Here is a 23,977-nt window from a genome sequence, read left to right on the forward strand (position 1 = left end):
AGAAGGGAACTGTCTGCAGTTGAAATAATTTGTGTGCCCATATGTTAATACTGTTCAAACTTGTATTTATGGCTCATTAATGAAAAGCCTTTAGTACTGGGGTGAGCGCTGTAAATAAACTTTTTAAGGTCACACTGCACTACTCACAGTGGTTCCAGTAAAAAAAAAAAAAAAGAGTGTACACATGTTCGAAAAGTTCAACAATGAGGCTAAGTATAAAGCTCCTAGAATGCTCTCTGATTAGATGCAAATGTTTGCAGAATCTTGTAACCCAGAGTGATGATTCTTTGCTTTCAAAATTAAATGTTCGGAAAAAAAATGCAAGTATGAAAAAAAACGTTTCGCTACTGTGAAATTGTAGTCGCTATTTCTTTGACGCTTCATTTAGTAAAATGTGTTGATGCATGTTAGTATTTCCAAAAAATATTCCTCATGGAAAATCAGTGTAACCATTTGCAACAAGATTATGGGAAGCATGAAAATAAACAAGCACTGGCAAGGCCAACCAATCCAACATTTGTTGCGAGTCTTTTAGTTTTGTCAATGCGTGTCTTGTTTTGACCTGGCTTTTGTATCACTTTATTGTTTTGGGAGCTGCCAGGCCCTCGCCACTGTAGCGAACACTGGCAAAAAGCAAAAAAAGTTTTTGGGTCTCAATAAGCACACGTTGCCACCCGTGGTATAACAAAGGCTCTCAAAGCCCCTGCGGTGTGGGCGAACCCCCTCCCAGGGGTCCCCTCAGCACAGCACCTGCCTAAACTGAGTCTACAGGGGCTCTGTCCAGTTTTGTTATGCCACTGATTGCCACAGCAGTTGGTGGCACTGAACAAAACTACTTAGTGTGCCAACAGGCTCCTTGTGGAAGAGCAGAATGCGATCACTCACAGTAAAGCCAGCCGACAGATAGATAGATAGATAGATAGATAGATAGATAGATAGATAGATAGATAGATAGATAGATAGATAGATAGATAGACAGATAGATAGAAAAATTTATTGAAAACAAAAAGTCTTTGTTAACTTCAGACCTAATTAGGAACCCAATTCCTAAAGAAAGTCACAAAAGTGCACCCATGGTGTATGTCTTTGAATTGGTGGCTTTCATGAATTTACAAGAACTTACAGAAGTAGACTAGGAAATTGTACTCCTAGAAAATATTTGTGAACTGTATTTTAGCACGAGCAAATATACACGTGCAGATTTGCTCATATGAAAATATATTGTGCGTTTACAAGTTTACTTTTCCTCCAAACCCTTTTTTCCCAAACCTTGAAGAACTTCTACTTCTGTCACCGTCAGGAGTAAATTTCCAACCTTTCTCACTAAGGGAAAAGATTATATAAGAGTTGGTGAAAACTGGAACTATTGCGTACTGCTTCCTCCAGCCCTAGTATATAGATTTGCGGAAAGGTGGCAAAATAAGGAAATTGCTATAGTAGGGATTGAAATGGCAAGTATCAGAGTCCTGCTACAGTATTAGCCCTGACATAATCTGAGAGGCTATTATCAGAGCTCTTACATAATGAGATTGCTGCCATAATTTGTCCTCAAATGACATGGCACCAAAAGGACAAGTAGATCTTTTTACAGGACAAGTAGATTTCAGAAGCAACCTGTCCCATGGACAAGTAGATATTTTATTAAATTCCACACCTCTGAGTGCAGAATCATTTTAACTTTATCATGTATTTTACAACTATCCGATCCCAAACCTATTCTAACCCCATATTTACCCTATTGTTAATTTAACTCTATTGGTTACCATTGTCATTTAAGTGTTCATCGATTTAGTTGCTACATCAATGTTGTGATATGAATGGAGTGTCCTTTCAATGTTATGTCTTCAATGTGGTGGAAGTACACCAACCTCATGACTTTAAGAAAACAGCACCATAATAAACATACCTGAAGAAGAAAATCAAAGAGGGCCATCTTGGACCATTCATGGTGATGAATATCCTTGCACCCTGATCCAGACTTGGGGACCTTGTCATTCTGCCAACATTTCTGCTTCAGTAAATGTTGATAAGTCGCCCAGTCTATTCTGATTGATGACTGTGTTTCATTATCTGTCAGCAACAAAGAGGAGTCCCAAAGGACAACTGGACAAGGGTGGCCATCTAGAATAAAGAAATGAGAATTTTGAGTATGAGAGACAGATGCTTCAAGGAAAGATATTTATCATATATGAAATTCTTTACAGGGAAACAACTACAGCAGCGTCTGCTCTTTGATATTTAAATATTTACAACCTCTCACATAAAATCTCATCTGACATTACAGTGCAGAAGAAAACTTTAATAACTTAACTCAGTGTGTTATTTCAATGAAGCAATCGTGGTACATGAGATATAGAAGGATATGTTCAGTATTAACATGGTGATTGTTATATTTTAGTAAATGTAGATTGTTTCACTTCTAATTTATTTTGACTTTTTTGGAGAAGTGCTGTCTGATATTGAAATGGATTGGCGACATACTCATCGTCATGTTTACATTTATTTGTGATTTTGGTGTGCCTATTCTGTAGTTGTCGACTATCGGTTCACCATTTTGAAGCTGTTGCTGCGTGTTATTTACATTGTTGCATTTTCCTTACGTTTTTAAATGTGGTGATATGTTGTGATGTTGTGTGAATAGTTTGTTTTGCTTCAAGTAGGGAGATGTGATATATTGTTACCTTCCGAGAGATAGATCCAGGTGTTTCTAAGGGAGGGAGGTGTCCTTTTTCCTGACCTGTGTGTTTTTCATTACTATTGCCCATCACCTTATTGGGATAATGGACACTAAATTTTGCACATATAACTAGAGGGACACTAGCAGCTGGGTAAGAAAACAGGATAATAAGAGGCTAGGTAAGACATTTAGGCCCTCATTCTGACCCTGGCGGTCTTTGACCGCCAGGGCGGAGGACCGCGGGAGCACCGCCGACAAGCCGGCGGTGCTCCAATGGGGATTCCGACCGCGGCGGTAAAGCCGCGGTCGGACCGGCACCACTGGCGGGGTCCCGCCAGTGTACCGCGGCCCCATTGAATCCTCCGCGGCGGCGCAGCTTGCTGCACCGCCGCGGGGATTCCGACCCCCCCTACCGCCATCCAGATCCCGGCGGTCGGACCGCCGAGATCCGGATGGCGGTAGGGGGGGTCGCGGGGCCCCTGGGGGCCCCTGCAGTGCCCATGCCACTGGCATGGGCATTGCAGGGGCCCCCGTAAGAGGGCCCCTACAAGTATTTAACTGTCTGCTGCGCAGACAGTGAAATACGCGACGGGTGCAACTGCACCCGTCGCACAGCTTCCACTCCGCCGGCTCGATTCCGAGCCGGCTTCATCGTGGAAGCCTCTTTCCCGCTGGGCTGGCTGGCGGTCTGAAGGAGACCGCCAGCCAGCCCAGCGGGAAAGTCAGAATTACCGCCGCGGTCTTTCGACCGCGGAACGGTAACTTGACGGCGGGACTTTGGCGGTCGGCCTCCGCCGCCCGCCAAGGTCAGAATGAGGGCCTTAGGCCCTCATTCTGACCCTGGCGGTCTTTGACCGCCAGGGCGGAGGACCGCGGGAGCACCGCCGACAAGCCGGCGGTGCTCCAATGGGGATTCCGACCGCGGCGGTAAAGCCGCGGTCGGACCGGCACCACTGGCGGGGTCCCGCCAGTGTACCGCGGCCCCATTGAATCCTCCGCGGCGGCGCAGCTTGCTGCACCGCCGCGGGGATTCCGACCCCCCCTACCGCCATCCAGATCCCGGCGGTCGGACCGCCGAGATCCGGATGGCGGTAGGGGGGGTCGCGGGGCCCCTGGGGGCCCCTGCAGTGCCCATGCCACTGGCATGGGCATTGCAGGGGCCCCCGTAAGAGGGCCCCTACAAGTATTTCACTGTCTGCTGCGCAGACAGTGAAATACGCGACGGGTGCAACTGCACCCGTCGCACAGCTTCCACTCCGCCGGCTCGATTCCGAGCCGGCTTCATCGTGGAAGCCTCTTTCCCGCTGGGCTGGCTGGCGGTCTGAAGGAGACCGCCAGCCAGCCCAGCGGGAAAGTCAGAATTACCGCCGCGGTCTTTCGACCGCGGAACGGTAACTTGACGGCGGGACTTTGGCGGTCGGCCTCCGCCGCCCGCCAAGGTCAGAATGAGGGCCTTAATCTTCATATGTACCTCTAACTAATAAAGAAGCTACTTCCGAGTCTTGCCTGATACTTTCCTAAGGCAAGCTATCCTTGTTATAATACGCTCACTCTGTGACCAGGAATTTCTGCCATTGTTTCCTACTCTTACGTAAACACATTCATCACAGTAGTGAATGTGCATATCAATTGTTCCACTGTACCAGTGTGCATTGTTTTCAAAGAGTGTGCAAATGTTGTCAGCTAATTCATAGTCAATTAAGGACTCATGTGTTTGGCCCTTCATGACAAACAACTGAAGTGTTTATATTTCTACCAATTTCTACCAATAAGCAGAGGGAGAGGACTGGGCAGGTCATTCATTGTTGTGTGCAGCCTTTCCATTGCATGTTACAGAATTATGGTGCTTGTGGCTGTGATGTGTTGTTTTGATATAATGAGCTGGATGTATTGTACTCAAGTCAAATGGAGGAAGTTGAAACAACTGAGCAGTAATGCCGATAAATTGGTTTGTTGTGTAGATATGGATGGATTCCCATATGCGTTACACTCAGGACATTAGGACACAGCAGATCAGCAGTGATTATGTAACCACTGCTGAGCATCTGTGGCTTAAGTGGCTTACTTTACATTTCTTGGTTTATATATTCGTAACTAACACAAATATGTGGGAACATTCCCTGTTTAAAATATGTCACAAGAGCTTGAAATTGATTACAATATATTTTTTCATGCATTTCCTTGAGGAAAACTCTTACAAAACAATCATAAAACGAAATAATATCGTCATATACTAAATCATTCAATGCTCATAACAAATTACCTATGTGAAGACAAACACCAGAACTTGAAATATAATTTCCCACATTAGCTCCACATCAGACTGGGGAGCAGAGCAGCCTTATTTTAAAAACTAGTGGTCTTAAAAAGAAAGTGGTCTTAAATAGTTACAATATTTTAAAAATATAGTCAAATAATAAATGTGTTCAGAAAAAGTGACTTAAAAAGCAAATACGTTTTTCCTTTTTAATGGCATTAGACTTCTTAATCTTCAGCCAATATTAAAATCAAACCACATTCGAAATATAGCATCCACATAACTGGACAAGTAAATAGGACTAAACAGTTAAAAGATCCAGTGAACCAAAATGAGATCTTGTTAACGAAGCTGACAATTTTAAATATAAATATGTTCAATCTTTGCTGTGAATTTCCTGCAGGGCCGGCTTTTCTGTGATCTTTTTTCCTATATACCCATGAAATAGGATCTATTTAAAAAATGCTCGCAGTCTTTAGTTCGCATCCATGCATTTATTGCTGTTTTTTACCGAACATCCATAAGACAAAATTTTGCAAATGTATTACATTCCGATTCCAGCAGACTAGTAAACAATAAGTTTAAGTCACAACCCTTAGCAAAGCGGGATCACAAACATTAATCTCATGTCACGTTAATAGATGGAATCATTGCAGAATGGGTAACACACAAAACTCTTTATTATTTTACTCTCCAAGACAACCAAACGATTATATATGTCTAGCATTACAATGCTACACCCTTATAATACGATTGGAATAATCTGTCATGCATAGCTTGCATAAATAGATTTAGCAAAAGAAACCAATGCATTTTTTAAAATAAAAGGAAAGTAACACAATTTGCTTTGAAACTAATTTTTTGCCATTATGATGCCAAAAGCGGATCTTTGAGAATTTAATTCACAAGTACTAATAACGGTTAATGACTTCAATTTATTTAGCATTCAACCACCAAGATTATGCAGATAGACTTTTCGCTAACTTTGTTAGTACCAATGGTTAGCCTTGCAGTACAAATACAAAACATTAATTTCCGTTTGGAGACTGATCAAACTCTGGTCAACAATAGCAACATCATCATCAAAGGAGAGAACCTATATGAACCATTCCACTTTTGGTTAGAAAGAGTTTGATTGAGCAGTTGTGGCTGGCAAGCCCACCAAAAATAGGCAAAACACTGTACGTGTAAAAGGCATCCTTTCTAGGCCATTTATTACTGGGACTTCCTTAGACAGTATTAGAAATTGTTTTTTTGTTTGGCAGAGGTATGCCCCTGTACAAGTACGAACCATAATCCTACTCATGGTAAGTCAGATACACACCATTCATTCATCTGTGCTCACCCTCTGGTAGCTTGTCACAGAGCAGGCAGGCTTAACTTAAGAGGCAATATGTAAAGTATTTGTGCAACACTTCAAACAGTAAAGCAGAGAAAACATCACACAAAAAGATACCACACCTGGTTAGGAAACTAGAGCTTACTTTAAACAAAACAACACCAAAGTGATAAAAATCCAATAAGTAGAAGCCGAGATATGAATTTTTAAAGAATAAACGTAGTTGTAGAGCTTAGAGGCATAAAGCGCCAACCGGGCCACCTGATCACGCTAGACCAGGTCAAATCTGAAAAGTCAGGCGCCCACGATGGAGAGCGGGTTGGCATGCTGAAATCAGAACCTTAGTTCCGAGTAGCAATGAAGTTGAGAACAAGATGGGAGGAGCAAAGGGAGGCAATGCATTGCCGTCGATCTCGAAGATGTAGGCAATATGCCAACTCCGAGCCGCCAAAAGCTGAAGATGTGGCAGGAATGGAGGCAATGTGTTGTGCAGTTGGCAATGCAGTGTCCCCGATCCTTGCAGTGGCGGCGATACACCAGCGACAACGGCGATGCAGTGTCTTGGCTCCTCGTGGCAATTCACTGGCATTGATGGAGATGCACTGGTTCTGGTAGATGTAAGAGCTTCGATGAGCAGGTTCTGGCAGTTGCAGCACTTTATACCCACTTCCAAGGGCCCAGGACTGGATGCCCTTGGAGTCACTCTGGGTTCAGGTGAGATGGCTCCAGTCCTTCCTTAGGGCAGAGGGCAGCACAGAAGAAAAGCAGTTCTTCCAGAGCAGGAGTCCAGAGTGCAGTCCTTCTAGCAACACAGCAATCCTTCCTCCTGGCAGAGTTCTTTACAGGTCCAGTAGTGTACTCAGTTGGTAGGGTCAGCGGTCCAGTACTTATGCCCAGTAGGGCAGTGACTTCAAAGAATGGACTTTGAAGTGCACTGAGGTCCTTTCTTCCTGCCCTGACTCCAGACTCGCTACAGTGGGTATGCAACCCTCTGTCTGGGGGCAGGGCACTGCCTATTTAGGTGTGTCAGCTCCTCCCTCCCATCCTGCCCAGGATGGCCCATCAACATGTTCATGACCCATCAGTCACACCTAAGCTCCCTTTCTGTGGCTGTCTAGAGGGAGTGGACAAAGTCCAGCTGTCACCCAGCCAGAGGTGGATTGGGGACAGGCTGCAGGCACACAGGGCTAAGAGCAAGAAAATGTCAACTTTCTAAAAGTGGCATTTTCACAATTGTAACAATAAATCCAACTTTACCATTAAGATGATTTATTATTAGAATTCCATAGGTACTAAACATGACATATCTACTCCTTCTCAATTAGGAAATCCTGATTTTTAGATATAATAAGGTATCCCCAATGTGAACCTATAAGAGGGGTAGGCATTACAGTAGTGAAAACTTAGTTTTGGAGTTTTTCACTACTAGGACATGTATAACTTGAAAGCATATGTCCTGCCTTTTAATTACAAAGCACACGGCCCAATGGGTTACCTAGGTCTTACCTTAGAGGTGAATTATATGTAATGAAAGCAGGGTTTAAGGCTTGGCAAGAGGTTTTAAACACCAGGTCAACATGGCATGTGTAACTGCAACTACAGGCTCTGCAATGGCAGGCCTGAGGCATGTTGAAGTGCTACTTGAGTGGGCAGCCCAAGCAGTACTGTAGTCCCACTAGTAGCATTTAATTTATAGGGCCTGGGCACATGTATTGCAATTTACTGGGGACTTATAAGTAAATTAAATATTCCAATTAGGTATATACCAATCAAACCATGTTTTAGGGAAAGAGCACATGCACTATAGCACTGGTCATAAGTGGTAAAGTGCTCAGAGTCCTAAGGCCAACAAAAATGAATTCAGCAAAAAGTAGAGGATAAAAAGACAAAATGTTTGGAGATGACCTTGGAGAAGTCCATTTCCAACAGAAGGTTTACTATTTGTAGCTATTTCCACCAAGGCCACAATTTTCTGAGTTCAATAACTGGATGATTGATAATAAACTTTATGTGATATTTCATCTATTTAATTTACAACACAAACAAGACCAGTCAACTGAGCCAAATGCCACCCTAAAATTGACGAAGCAACAGAATTAAGTATCACTTAGGATGCATTGATTGTCTGGCAGCTTTCCACAGCACAAAAGAATGGTTCAAGGTTGACTTACCAGGTTGAAAGTATCTCTGTTCCATGGGAATCAATATGTTTTTCTAAAATAATTTGTTTAGCTCCATGTCCAAAATGTAGAAAAATCGTCTGAAGCCATATCCTTGAGAGATTTAGGGTCTCATTTATAGGGCCTTTACACCACTGTTGCATATTTTTTTTTTACACAGCAGTGGCGCTAAGTAGTGATTTACACTGCTCCTGATTTACACACAGACACATTGGACCCAATGCGACAGTCTGTAAAGCCTTGCATCACATTAGACCTATGCCAGGTATACTGTATGTAAGGAAGGCATTCTTTGGCAAAATACCACACAGAACTGACACAGTGAAATTTACAGTTTACTGCGTCATTCTGAGACTTTACTGTGGCCAAATTTTAATGCCTGCTTAGGACAGGCTTTAAAGTGACACAGGGCTTTTGTCTACGGAAGCCTTCCTTACATTGCTTGAGTAACGTCATTTTTTTGACCCTAGTCCAGCAATGCCTCAGTTTAGCGCCACAGATGCATCACATTTTCTGACACATCTGTGAAAACGTGTGCCATGGCGCTCTGATTAGTAAATACAGCACATCCATAACATTGTTAGGGAATTGATGGGCAGCACAAGAAATCTGATACATGGGAGCCAAAGAGTCAGTTTCTTGTAAATGAGGCCCTAAATTCAGTAGAAAATTGGACTGTTTTGTCTCATTCTGAAGAAAGGTTTAACTACTGCCCTCCTCCATGAAAAGTGCACAGTGGAAAACCTAAGGTGTAGCAAGTGCGGGAATCAAAAAGGTCATTCTTGCTGCACACACTGCGGTTGACATTCTACTTAAACAGATCTCAGTCCTTGGATGTTGAGGATTCTTATTTGCTCCGATCTTCCATCACAGGTATTCCATCTGTTCCCATTACACGGACCATAAACCTACGTTTTTCAGCTGCCTCGCAATTTCTGCCCATGATCAATAGGGAATAACATGTTACTTTAGTTAGTTCCCTTCCAGCTCCTGAAGCACATAGTCACTTACGTATTGTTTTGGCTTCTCTTCATCTTCTTCATACTTTTTTGATGCTTTTTTTCTACGTGTGTGATGTCCAAGGGAACACCTGGGTGAAGTAAAAGACATTTGAACCTAACGGTGTCCATATTTATAAGCTGTGTTTTTTTATTTTGTAGCTCAGAAGCATGTTCTCTAGACAAAATTAGCGAAAAAGAAAGACTTGTTCTTGAACTAAATCTATGTTCTGTTCAGCTTATGTTTGAATTTTGGCTGGTATAATCCCCTACTGATTCTAAGTTTGAATGGCTCCGTCTGTCCTACTTTTCACTTTTATTAAACTACTGCCTTGCTACAAAGATTTATTATTGATAATGAAATTCAATTTACTAGTATCTAGGTCTCTTTCTGAGCATTTTTTGGGAACCTCTATCTCCTTAATCTCGATAGTAATGAAATAGCAAATATTGGCAGACCCAATATGTCTAGCATTTGTAAGAGATATTGGCTTTGACAACGCGTTTTAGCCATGTGTACACCAGTGTGGCTGCTGTTCAGTGTGGCTAAATGTTGGTGGTGTGGAGTGCCGTAGAGTGGAGTGGAGTGGAGGGTTATAGAGTGGACTGGAGTAGAGTAGAGTGGAGTAGTGTTGTAGAGTGAAGTAATTTTATAGAGTGGAGTGGAGTGGTGTGCAGTGGCATAGAGTGTCATAGTGTCGTAGAGTGGAGCATTATAGAGTAGATTGATAAAGAGGATCGCAGAGTGGAGTGGCACAGAATGTCATTGAATAGAGTGGCACCGAGTGGAGTAGAGTGGTATAGAGTTGAATGGAGTAGAGTGGCATACAGTGGAGTGGCACAGAGTAGAGTGGAGCTGAGTAGAATGGAGTGGACTAAATTGGAGTGGATTTGATTTGTCATGGATTAAAGTGCAGTGGATTGGAGAGGATTGGATTGTAGTGATTAGAATGGAGTGGATTGAAGTGGATTAGATTAAAGTGGAGAAGATTAGGCTGGAGTAGTTTACAGTGGATTGCAGTAGAGTGTACTGGAGTGAACTTGAATGGATTTAAGTGGATTAGAGTGGAGTGTATTAAAGTGTAGTGGATTGGAAAGCAGTGCATTAGACTGGAGTGGATTTAAGTAGATTGAGTGGTCTAGTTTGGAGGGTTTACAGTGGGCTGGATTGGAAATTAGTGGAGTGGATTAGAGTGGAATACAGTGGATTTGAGGGGATTGGGCTGGACTGGAGTAGATTAAAGTGGAGTGGAGAGGATCAGAGTCAAGTGAAGTGGATTCGAGGAGAGTGGATTGGAGTGGATTAGATTGCAGTATATCAGAGTGGAGTGAAGTGGGATTAAAGTGTAGTGGATTAGGGTGGAGTGGATTGAAGTGGACTAAACTGAATTGGAGTAGAGTAGAGTGAAGTTGATTGGAGTGGATTAGAGTGGAGTGGTTTGACATGCCGTGAAGTGGAGTAGATTGGAGCTGAGTAGACTGAAGTGGAATGTTTTGGAGTGTACTGGAGTGGATCAGAGTGGAGTGGAGTAGGGTTGTGTGAAATTAAGTGAAGTGGTGTGGAGAGCAGAACAAAACAAAAGCAAACATGTGTAGTCATTCTTGCACAATTGCTGTCAAGTACAAAGCTCCCAGAACTCTGCCACAAAACGCAGATGTTAAAATAATTCAATATGACCTTATGTAATGTAACTTGTGCTCACGTAAAGCACTCTGAGTCGGGTAAAAAAAATGAAAAAAATAAGAAATAGTACATCAATCACAGTGCAAGCAGAGGATGGAAACTAATTATGAGAAATCAATGTGTACTTCGTCCATGCTCCACACAAAGAGCGGAAGTGAGGTAGGAAATGATGCGTGTGAAGCACTGCCGAACTAGAAGAAATTTACGAATAGTGTTAATGATGTAGAGAATTGGTAAGTAATGGGTGGGCTAAAAAGCCCCTTTTATAGATATTTTCATTCAAGATAGAAGAGGTGGCCGAGAGACAGCGCATACGTGCTACCTGCACGCTCGAGCTAAACACATGTACCTCAATTCATCATCACGGTTTCTGCCACATTTTTGTTGAAAACAACCAGAGGCTCTGGGTCTCGCCCTCTGCCTTCATGTCGGTCAGCCCATCTGTGACATGCTCCGCATGCAGACGCATTACTGAAGCTCCATGTTAGCGTACATAACTAACTAAGTACAGCTAGTTAGGCAGGGTTTAGGGAGGAGGTAGCATGTTTGTTTGTCTGTTTTATGCCAGTTCAATAGCAGCTCAACTTTGAAGTCAATGTCCAGTGCAGAATGCGTCTTCATCTGTTTCCTCTTTCCATGAATACCCGGGGCTACAGGGTGCGCGCGAGGTCTGTTGATACTGTGCAGTTCAGGAGAACCTTTCCTTGCTATTTGCAGCCGGGTGATTCATAGAACGTCGGTGAATGTGATCATCCCCTTAGGAGTCACACTGCCTGCCACTGGATTGGCAGCATCAACAAGCGACCATGGAAAATACAGCAGAGAGAGAGATGGAACCACAGCAGGGAATTAAAGGATACGCCTAAACCTTAATTTAGTTTCAGTCATAAAAGGAAGCATTTCAACAGTAGTATAGTAGCACTATTCCCTTGCCAGATAAAATGAGGCTCAAAAGTCTATTGACACCATGAAAAAAACAGCCTGAAATCGAAACTTAATTTTCCCCATATGTTCCTTTTCAATCTCCATACATTTTCTGGTTTCCACTTTTTATTGTCTCTCTTTAAGTAGCGTGATTTTACCTCCCATTGATGCTTTTATATAGAATCCTAGGGGAACCTGCCGGACACTACAGAGTGCCCCAGGCGTCCCTTTTAGTGAGATAAGCGCTCTACTCTAACAAACATCAGGCGCTGCAGCCCCAAGTTTCGATTGTAGCAATGCCAACTCCGCCTTTCATTCTTCCAAGGTCGGTAATCTGAGTACCAAAACACAGGGTAATACTAATATGTACAGAGCATGGAAAGAGGGGGGGAGTTGTGGGGTGATGTGCAGTATGAAAAATATGCATGCTGTAAAAATATGTAGCATTGTGCTGGTCATTGTTACTCAGGGGTCTGCTGAGATTCTTTCATTCGCCAATATACTGCAAACGCCCAGGATTGTTAGCTCAACAGCCGCTCTTTTGCAACCATCCTACAATAACCGGTGTCACTGGGGGATCGGGCTAAGCTAGTTCCAGGCGGTGGCTAGCCATTCATTAGCCAAACAAAGTGTAAAATTGAGAATTCACTCAGTTGTCACTTCTAAAGCGTAGACCCATAAACAGGCCGATTTCATATGCAGGCCAGTTCGTCCAGTCAATGCTGCTATTTTGTCCACTAACCTAATCCAGAACTGGCATACCTGCACCAGTCCCAGGCTACATGTGAGAAGGATGTCTAATCATGGGTGCAACTCTGTCACCCACCTGGGATGACCTGTGCAACACTGTCATTCAATCAATCAATCACGTAATTTATAAAGCACGCTACTCACCCGTCAGGGTCTGAAGGCGCTGGGGGGAGCTACTGGTCGAATAGCCATGTCTTGAGGCATTTCCTGAAAGACAGGAGGTCCTGCGCCTGGCATAGGTGGAGTGGTAGGGAGTTCCAGGTCTTGGCGGCAAAGTGAGAGAAGGATCTTCCTCCGGCGGTGTTGCGGCGAATGCGGAGGATGGAGGCGAGGGCGAGGCTGGCAGAGCGGAGCTGGCGGACGGGGGTGTGGGAGGTGAGTCTGTTGTTGAGGTAGGCCGGACCTGTGTTGTGGAGGGCTTTGTGTGCGTGGGTGAGTAGTTTGAAGGTAATCCTCTTCGATACAGGTAGCCAGTGTAGGTCTCTGAGGTGGGCAGAGATGTGGTTGCGGCGTGGGACGTTGAGGATGAGTCGGCGGAGGCGTTTTGGATACGTTGCATTTTCTTTTGTAGTTTGGCCGTGGTTCCTGCATAAAGTGCGTTGCCGAAGCCCAGTCGGCTGCTGACTAGGGTGTGGGTGACTTTCTGGTTTCGACGGGAATCCACTTGAAGATCTTGCAGAGCATGCAGAGGGTGTTGTAACAGGAAGAGGAGATTGCGTTGACCTGCTGCGTCATGCTGAGTGCTGAGTCCAGGATGATTCCCAGGTTCCGTACTTGGGTGGTGGGAGTGGGTGCGGCTCCAAGGGAGGTAGGCCATCAGGAGTCGTTCCAGGCGGAGGGATTAGTGCCGAGGATGAGGATCTTTGTTTTGTCTGTGTTTAACTTGAGGCGGCTTGATTCCATCCAGTTGGCGATGGTGTGAAGTCCATTGTGGAGGTTGCAGTTGTGGGGTCTTTTGTGAGGGAGATGATCAGCTGGGTGTCGTCTGTGTAGGATACTATGTTGATGTGGTGGGATCATGCGATGTTGGCGAGAGAAGCCATGTAAACGTTGAAGAGTGTTGGGCTGTTGCCAAAAATGTTTGGTGTATGTAGTGCTACTGAATTCCATGTTTTGTGTACTCACAGATAGTGTATACAATCTCCATAGCTGGATTCCTCTGAGAATTATCTTTAGTTATTCCTAGGGCTCCCATTCTGGTACACAGAGCATGGTAGAGGGTAAATACATTCATCCTGCCCATGAAAAGTTTGGCAACTTTCTTAAGACAAATAGATTCTTCCAATTCCACTACAGCAGGTCCCCGGATACCTTTCACTGAGTTTACCAACCTACTGTAGTTAGGAATTTCTCTGACAGGATTTCAGTAAAAGTCTCTATCCCCAAAATAAATTACAACACATGTGATGGGTCCATGTTGTCATGTTATCTGTGTGCAGTTTTAGATAAGTGTCTGTGTAGCCCTAATGAGAGGTCTGTTGAGTATCATCACCCGACCTGTACCTATCTAGATGACCTCATGCACACCCTCCAGGCTACCATGGCCACGCATGGCAAGTGTGGCCTCTTGGGTGGTTCCACAAGTAGTAGGGCTCCCACATTTGTCAGAAGAATGGAGCGTTCACTTGTGATAACAGCTTCTCTGGTGTGGCATACAATGTGCTCCAAGGTACTGCTAGGTGAAGTTGTGCCAGACATTTTCAGATTGTGTCATTGTCTTCAGGGCTAGTCGGTTTCTCTTTTTGATCTGAACAGACAATTCAAAGCCTTACACTAATTTCTAGACAAACTGACATCCAAGTAAACTGTGATTAACTCCATTTAGTAAGACAGCCACCATTGTGCCCAGGGCCACCCTTACCATCACTGATAAGGCGTTTGACTCATAACACAGTTACAATTGTGACTTTTGATGGAGCTCTTTGAGTAGTGTGTTTATATAGGTAATTGTACTTGTGGTGCACTTGTATTCTCAGAGATAAAATATTCATGTGCCCCATGGATGGGCAGGATGTCAAGACCATAGTGTTCCACCTGAAGCCTCCTATCAGGACCTTGCAAAGCATTTCCCTCTTCACACCTGTAACTGGGACAGTGCTGAATTGGTCAGTGACTTCCAAACATTAACCATGCGGTCTTACTACACAGGAATATGCCCTAAACATACCATCACAGGACATTTGGGAGTCTGTTGTGCAACAGAAACATTTGACTGTCCTGGACATACCAAACACAGCCATTTTGTCGGTGCTATGCAAATGCCATTAACGTGTCATAATATGATCACAAATCATTTGCATAGGAATAGAGCTAAATGCTAAGCCCGAGCTTCATCCCCATTGTAACATGTTTTTATTCATCGTAAATGAACGGTTCTATTGCACGGAAAAGGGGATAGTAGGCAGCCGTGTCTTGTCAAGCTGGCTTAAAAATTAACTGAGCCTTCCAGTTATTTCTTTATTTTTGTGGTGTTTTCCCAAATGTTAACGGGTGTTTATTTTTCCCAGTCGGTTCATATTAAGAATTGTATTTTGGATGATTCACTGCACCGTCATCAGGTGCTTTCAGCAAGCACGCAGTTTGGGCAGGAAACAACATTTAGGTTACCATATTTTTAAGCTTATTATCTATTTTCTAAAGTCGAACAGTAGGACGCACTCACGAACATTTTCCCTACCCATAACTTCTGAGTGTACATTTATTGTAGGGTTAAATCCACGTTGTTAAAAGCACATAGATCAGTACATTCACTACCCCAATGTCTGAACTCCCTGGGTCCCCTAATGATGGTGGCCTGTGTCAGCGCCTCTCTAACCCTACAAAAACAAGTGCTATCCTACAAGCCACTCAAGCCTCTAGAGTGGCAATAGAGTACTAGATTGGAGAAGTGGGAGAAGCTATGTTCACAACCACTATCCTACAAGCCACCTAAGCCTCTAGAGTGGCAATAGAGTCCAAGACTGGAGAAGTGGGAGAAGCTGTCTGCCTGCTCCACCAAGAGTTAGGAAATGTGGCAGACAGAGGTTGGGAAGCTCAGGGGAGTATCTCTGAATTGAAAAATACAGTCCAAACACCCAAGGTCACTGCATAGAGGCTGATGGTGCTGAACGAAACCCTAAAAGTTCAGGTGGAAAACACTGTAAACAGGGCAAGAAGGAGCAATCTCTGCTTCATAGGTTTCCTTGAAAATACAGAAGGCTTAGATCCGAAGCAGTTCCTAGTATCCCGAGATAACCTCATGGATGCCCACTGGGAAACTGTTGACATAAAGATCTTTAGTACAAAGAGCACCCACAATGACCCCTCCGCCACACCATGATCGTTAAGGTACTAATTATAAGATACAGAGATGCAACTATGAGTATCCCCTCTGCTGCCAAAACAATGCAGTTTCAATCAAGGGCATCATGGTGTCCCCAGACTAAACACGTCAGGTGCAGCAGTAAAGAAAGTCTTTTGATGCTGTCAAACAGAAACTCCGAGTTATGAAACTAAAATACATGATGATATACCTGGCAAGGATTAAAGTGCTTCTGGACACAATGTTTTTCTTTTTTGACTCACCCAAAGCTGCTTGGGACTGGTCAACAAACAGAGATCCCTTAAATTCAATGTGATACCATCAATGGGATCACTTGAGCAGAAACACAGGGCATGCTGAACAACAGGAGTGATAAAGAAGGTCATGAAAGTGGAGAGGTACAAATCAGAGATCTTGAGATTCCTTGGAAACTGAAGGTAGCTGCCAGGGATGGCACCGATGCCAGGGGCCAATACACTTAAGCCTCTGTGCACAAATCAACATTGGTTCAAAACTGTGGGGACAACACTCATAGTGTTAGAGCTTCCTGAGAGTGTCCTGTGAGCTTATTCCACGTGTTGGCACAATTATTGGCACCAAAGGGCGTAATACTTATTGCATTGCATTTTTACTTCATGTAGTATTATTGTATCAGTAAGGGTTCAGGGCAACAGATGCTTCTGGGGACGGTGGAAATCATGGAACAGAGTTGTTTTGGCTAGCCGTTACTGAGCTTTCCACTACCTTTCTTTTACTGATAGTTAATTCCTTAGCTGACAGACGTCACTAATTTCCTGATGAAAGGACACCCACTCAGCAGTCAACCCTGCTCACTGCCATGCTGTAGATATTGTGTCTATTTCATCGACTCACACTATATCAGAATTATACATAACGTTACAGCAATGACATGGAATGTTAATGGGTTAAATATCCATATTAACGGGGAGACAGTCCTCAGGTTCCCCAAATGCCACACACCTGCTGTGCTGATACTGCAGGAGATTCACCTTCTGGGCTCTAAATCCTCCTTTTTTGACAGAATCACCTATGGTAGGGCCTACCACGTGGGACATACCAGCAGTTCCTGGGGCAGGTATTCTAATACACAGAAGCTTACCACTGACGGTCTCCCAGATTTTTCATGATCTGCTAGGGAGACGTGTCAAAGTTCACAGTTAAAGGGTGGCTAGAAGGGAAGAGATACAATTTTTTAAGTGCCTACATTCTCCCACAGGTATTCAGAGCTCCTAGCACCGACGCCGCCCGCGCCACCTCCACTTGGCCGTTCCCTTTTGCTTAAAATCCCCGTTGCTGCGTCCCTGCGGCCCCTCCCGCCTCCCCCCACCACCTCACCGTCCTTTTTCCATCTTTTTCTCCTTTCCCTTGCCGCTGCGTCCCTGCAGCCCCTCCCGCCTCCCACCACCTCCTCACCATCCGTTTTCCATCTTTTTCTCCTTTCCCTTGCGTCCCCGTGCCCCCTCCCACCTCCCCCCACCTCCCACCGTCCGTTTTCTGTCTTTTTCTCCTTTCCCTTGCCGCTGCGTACCTGCGACCCATCCCACCGCCCCCCACCTCCTCATTGTCCTTTTTCCATCTTTTTCTCCTTTCCCTTGCTGCTGTGTCCCAGCGGCCCCTCCCACCTCCCCCATCTCCTCACCGTCCGTTTTCCATCTTTTTCTCCTTTCCCTTGCCGCTGTATCCCCGCGGTGCCTCCCCCCACCTCCTCACCGTCCGTTTTCCTTTTGTTTTTTTCCCGCTACTGCTAATCCCTGTGGCCCCACCCCACCGGCCCTCCCATTCGCCCAGACCTCCCTCCTCCCAGCTGCCACTCCCTCCCACCGCCCCATTTATGGCAGCGCAGCAGACGTGCGCAGCTGGCGCACCACTGGTGTGCCAAAGGCAAGCCCGTCTGCGCCTGTCCGCGCCAAGACCGCACCCAGCGCCAGCCCCCCTGGCCCCCTCAGACAAATCTACTCCCCCATCACCCTCCACTCACTCAACCCAGGCCCTCGCCCCACCTGCACCCTTTCCAGCCCCACACACACTCATGGCCCCTTCACCTGCCACACCTGTCATTTCTCCTGCTCCTCATCCCTCACACTGCACACCAACCACAGCAACCCCCGACAACAAACACAACACCCCAACACAATACACACCTGCTCTGCCCCCACCCCCACCAACCAGCCCCGCAGCACACCACCCCACAACCAGAACACACCCCGCAACAACACCCTCATGCACCACACCAACACCACCCACCACAACCACCTCAACTGCCTGCTCCTCAACACCCGCTACCTTCACAAAAATGCCATGGAACTCTGGGACCTCATCACATCACACTCACCTGACATCGTCTTCCTCACGGAAACCTTGACCAACCGCTCCTCGGAACCCGACATAGCCATCGCCACCCCCAAGGGATACAAACTCCAACGCAAAGACCGTCTCAACAGGCCAGGTGGTGGCATCGCCATCCTATACAGGAACACCATCAAAGTCACCACCAGCTCCCAAGACACTATCGACAACACAGAACACATGCACTTCCTAATCCACATTAACAACAACTCCACCCTCAGAGGTACACTAATCTACAGACCACCAGGACCACGCCCCGCGTTCTGCGACACCATCGCCAACACCATCAGCTCGCATGCCCTCACCTCCACAGACTACATCCTCCTCAGTGATTTCAACTTTCACTTGGAGAGCCTTCAAGACCACAACTCTACCTCCCTCATCGACAACCTTACCAACCTTGGACTCAAACAGCTGGTCACCGCACCCACCTACTCAGCAGGACACACGCTCAACGCAATTTTCAGCTCAAGCCAACACATAGCCTACACCCACACCACCCATCTCCTCTGGACTGACCACCACTGTGTCCACTTCTCCTTCACCAAACCTCCCACACACCACCATCAACACACCACACCCTATCGCATGTGGGACAAGATCCCCACAGAACGCCTGAACTCCCAACTGGCTCACAACCTCCCCCTCAACACCAACGATACCAACGCAGAAGCACACAACCTCTCTAAATGGATCACTACCTGCGCAGACACACTAACCCCCCTCAGAAAACACATCGCCACCCGCAACATCAAGAACACCCCATGGTTCACCCCCGAACTCCAAGACTCCAAGAGCAAATGCCGCCAAGCAGAGAAAATATGGCGACAAGAACCCTCTACAACCAACTTCTCCACCCTCAAAGCCACAATTCGCACCTATCACCAACTCATACGCACCGCCAAACGAGATCACTACAAGACACGCCTTGACAACTCTCAAAACAGCAAAGAACTCTTCACCATCATTAAAGAACTAGCCAAACCCAAAGCCAGCAACATAGACCCCACACACACACACAGCCCCTATGTGACGCCCTCTCCAACCACTTCCACCACAAAATCCTGGACATCCACCACAGCTTCATAACACACACACCCACCACACACACACCTCACTCACCCAACTCAACCCCCACTCACGACCTGGGCCCTCACCATACACGAAGTAACTGAAAAAAACATGAACTCCATCCACTCCGGATCCCCCTCCGACCCCTGTCCACATCGCATCTGCGAAATCAAGAGGGGGAGGGACCGGGAGAATAATGGTCCAGTGCACGGTCTCCCAATAATGATCCTAATCAATTGTATAGGTGCACTGTTCCAAGGAGAGAAAAATAGAGCCTAATCCTACAGGAGCGAGAACCCTCATTCATCACATTGGATGACTAGCATCATCATCGGGAAAGCTCCTCGTCAAGCCGGTGCTGCAATGCCTGATGAGCTCCCCGAAGGGGGCTTTTAACCGTATTGCTCTGAATGTAGCAAAGAAAACCAGGTCATATATATGTGAACTACCTAAATCTAAATACCTGAGCAGAAGGGAGAGAAAAAGAGGTTAAAATTGGTTACCCATCTTGAACGTACATCATAAGTTTAATCAGCAAACAAAAGATGAGGACCAAGGTTAAAATCACAGGAAAGAGTACTTGGGTGAGTGATGATGCTCACTTACTCTCTCTAAGAACACGAGAGGACCAAACCAATTCTGGTGCCTCACTACGTGGGTCTACATGTTTTGCGTCTAGTGGTCCAGCCGGATCCATTGACGCTTCCTCAGGACCAATACAAAAATAACAACTTCTCCAAACAATAATTTAATGCCAACCCTAATTGGGAGGTCAAAAGTAAAGAGCAGTCACTTACATTAAGTCTACCTGCTACGTCAAAAATGGTCGCCCATCCCCAGTCTCAGGATAGAGCTCCATAGGTAACACGTCAGGAAGTGGAACAGACAATCTGAGTCCCGCAGTTGCAGTAGGCCGATTCACCTACCCTCCTGACGGCATCCCTGTTCGTATCTACATCTACAACAAAGCCAGCCCAACCATCGTCCCCATACTCCATGACATAATCAACTCCTCTTTCAACTCCGCCACCTACCCAGACTCCTGGAAGCACGCGGAAATCACCGCTCTCCTAAAAAAAAACAAAGCCGACCCGGAGATCCTCTCCAACTATCGCCCCATCTCCCTCCTCCCTTTCCCCGCCAAGGTTGCCAAGGTTGCCGAGAAACTAGTCAACGCCCGCCTATCCCAATTCCTCAAAGAAAACAACACTCTTGACCCCTCACAATGCTTGTTCCGCAAGAACCACAGCACGGAAACCGCCCTCATCGCATGCACTGACGACATCAGGTCCAAAGTCAACAAAGACAAGACCGTCACACTCATCCTCCTAGACCTCTCGGCAGCCTTTGACACTGTCTGCCACCACACACTCCGCACACGCCTCCACAACATAGGAATTCGCCACAAAGCCTTAGAGTGGCTCACCTCCTTCCTCACCGACCGGACCCAGAGAGTCCGCCTTCCACCTTTCCACTCCACCGCTACCAAGATCATCTGCGGAGTCCCCCAAGGGTCCTCCCTCAGCCCCACACTCCTAAACATTTACATGATCCCCCTGGCCAACATCCTCCAACCACACGGAATCACTATCCTCTCCTACGCAGATGACACCCAACTCATGCTCTCCTTCACCTGCAACCCCACCACCGCCAAAACCAACCAACATGCTGCTCTCCTCGACACCGCCAACTGGATGACAACTAACCACCTCAAGCTTAACTCCAACAAAACCAAGATCATCATCTTCGGCCCCAAAAAACCCATATGGGACGACTCCTGGTGGCCCACCGCCCTAGGCCCCGCACCCACCCCCGCAAACCATGCACGCAACCTCAGCATCATCCTGGACCACTCCCTCTCCATGACACAACAAATCAATGCACTAACCTCCTCTTGCTTCCACACACTCCGCACTCTAAAAAAATCCTTCAAATGGATTCCCCCAGAGACCAGGAAGACAGTCACACATGCACTCATCATCAGCAGACTTGACTACGGTAACGCTCTCTACGCCGGCACCACACTGAAACTCAAACGCAAACTCCAGAGAATCCAGAACACAGTTGCATGCCTCGTCCTTGGCCTCCCCCACCATGAACGAATCTCACCGCACCTCAAATCTCTTCATTGGCTCCCCATAGACAAGAGTATCACTTTCAAGATCCTCATCCACGCACACAAATCCCTCCAAAACACTGGGCCGACCTACCTCAACGAAAGAGTGAACTTCCACACTCCCAACCGCAACCTCCGATCAGCCGACCTCGCACTAGCTACAGTCCCCCGCATCCACCGAACCACCACACGAGGCAGGGCCTTCTCCTACCTCACCCCCACAACCTGGAACTCCCTCCCCTCCAACCTCCGCAAAACCAAAGACCTCCTACTCTTCAGAAAAAACCTCAAGACATGGCTGTTCAAACAGTAACCCCCCCTCACTCTCCCTACTAGCGCCTTGAGACCCTCATGGGTGAGTAGCACGCTCTATACATTTTTATGATTGATTGATTGATTGAGAGCCTCACTAGAAGCTCTGAATGGGCTTGTACCGGGGCAAGGATTGTAATGCCATCCTTGTCACTGACATGGGCTCCACAGGGTTTAAGACCATCAACCATGGAATGGATCGAGTACTGGCTGACTGGGTTGCAGGTGCTGGATTATGCAATGCCTGGCATGTTTGGCATCCAGTGGCCGGATAACATATGCACACGTCTCCTGCCCTCAAGACACAATCACATATTGATCGCCTCACTTCCTGCCTCTGACATGTTAAGCACAAAGTCTGCACAGACCCTACATTGGGGAACTTAGCACCACAACCAGATGTCACCACCTGATTTGGCAACTTAATGCATGATGCCTGGTAAACAAGGAGGGCACACAATTCCTACGAACTGTAACTGTGGTACACATGACGAACTGGGCATGGTCTGGGTGGTGGGAAGCCACCCTGCAAGTGACTGAGCAATCCTACATGAGAGTTGGGGAAAGGGAAAAATCCACACCAGATCTTCACCCTCAACAAGAATATCTTGTCCCTTGTAAGTACAAAACACAACAAATGTGGGGGACAGGTGAGCCACCAGCGGATGGTTGAATGGGCCTCATTGAGGCAGCTATGCTTTGAAGAGGCCTGTCAATATTTCATGCGTCCACCAAGATGGTTTATGAGTGGAGAGGTAGATATGGCAAACTATTATACTGGTGGTGACCAGAAACACTGCTTCTAGAGTGATTCCCAGCTTCACTGATGCAACTGGGAGGCTGGTTTCAACAGTAATAGGGACAGAATCTACCTCAGCAGCCTACCAGGACCTTTATGCAGAATGTACGCATTCTTCTAGGAAACACGTTGCTCCCCTTATCTTTGGTCTCCCCTTGCCCACTTTGATAGTTCCTGACAGAGAATACTTGGATTAAGCCATCAAACTTGCTGAGATAGAAGAGACTTTAAAGGAGAAGAACTACAGAAAGACACTGGGATCTGAATGCTACCCTGTTTTACTATTGGGTATTACAGACCTTGTACTGAATAACTGGCTCAATGGAGGGTGGCATGTTAGGGCAGAGATTGCTCTACTGAGTTGAGACAATACACTGGGGATGATGTATGGATCCCCAGTTCCCTGATCTCTGTCGAAGGTTACCAGGACGGTGCTATCAGTCTGGGGGTCAGCTCTAAGCTGGATGGGTTAAGGCTGTAAGAAAATGCTTGAAACCCACTGTGGAGTGGATGATGGCTTGACCACTGCATATCACTCATGGGGTTTGGTAAATGAGATCTTTTGAGATCTCAGAGCTGGGAGATGTGTGTGGCAATCTAATTACATTAAATATTGTCAAAACGTTCAATCGAAGTTTGAGCTTCACAAGTCCTAGTTCCATAAATACTTGCAAATCCAACATGCTTTGACACACAACTTTGCTTTTTGGTCATAAATTCAACCTATTAGAGGCGAAACTCATGATGGGAACCCTTGGCAAATGGGTGATATACCACATTTATAAATCCTTATTCATTAACTCTCCTGATTTTGTGTCCCTGAAGGAGAAGTGGGAAACTGATCCTCTGAAGGACAGTGATTGGAGGAATGGAAGAACGTCCTCATGTGAACTACTGATATCCTCATGACTGGGACACATTCAATCGAAATACCCACATACTACACACCTCATCCTTAAGAGTATACATGTGAAGAACTTTGGGAAATGTTTCTTTCATATGGTATGAGGTTGTCTGCTCATTGTGAGGTACTGGGCTAAAATCTTAAACACACTTTAACACATACTAGAGAGACCGGTACAGAATGTGCTTCTTGGCATCTCGGAGGATATGTGGGGGGTGCTGTGGAGAACATTTCATGGTCAGAAATGGAACTCTGATCTCCAAGAGGGACACTGCTAAACGCTGGATCTCTGCAACAC

The 23,977-nt window shown here is 45.9% G+C and overlaps 1 protein-coding gene across 1 annotated transcript in view; it reads right to left on the reverse strand.

The window, feature by feature from the left end:
- The window catches only part of GASK1B (golgi associated kinase 1B), a 156,306-nt gene that overhangs the window by 74,672 nt on the left and 57,657 nt on the right, over positions 1 to 23,977 (reverse strand). Inside the window, exon 2 of the mRNA XM_069243268.1 lies at positions 1,907 to 2,121. Within this exon, the coding sequence (XP_069099369.1) occupies positions 1,907 to 2,121 (215 nt within the window). The remainder of the gene's footprint in view (positions 1 to 1,906; positions 2,122 to 23,977) is intronic.

This window comes from Pleurodeles waltl, chromosome 1_2 (assembly GCF_031143425.1).
Source record: "Pleurodeles waltl isolate 20211129_DDA chromosome 1_2, aPleWal1.hap1.20221129, whole genome shotgun sequence".
NCBI lineage: Eukaryota > Metazoa > Chordata > Amphibia > Caudata > Salamandridae > Pleurodeles > Pleurodeles waltl.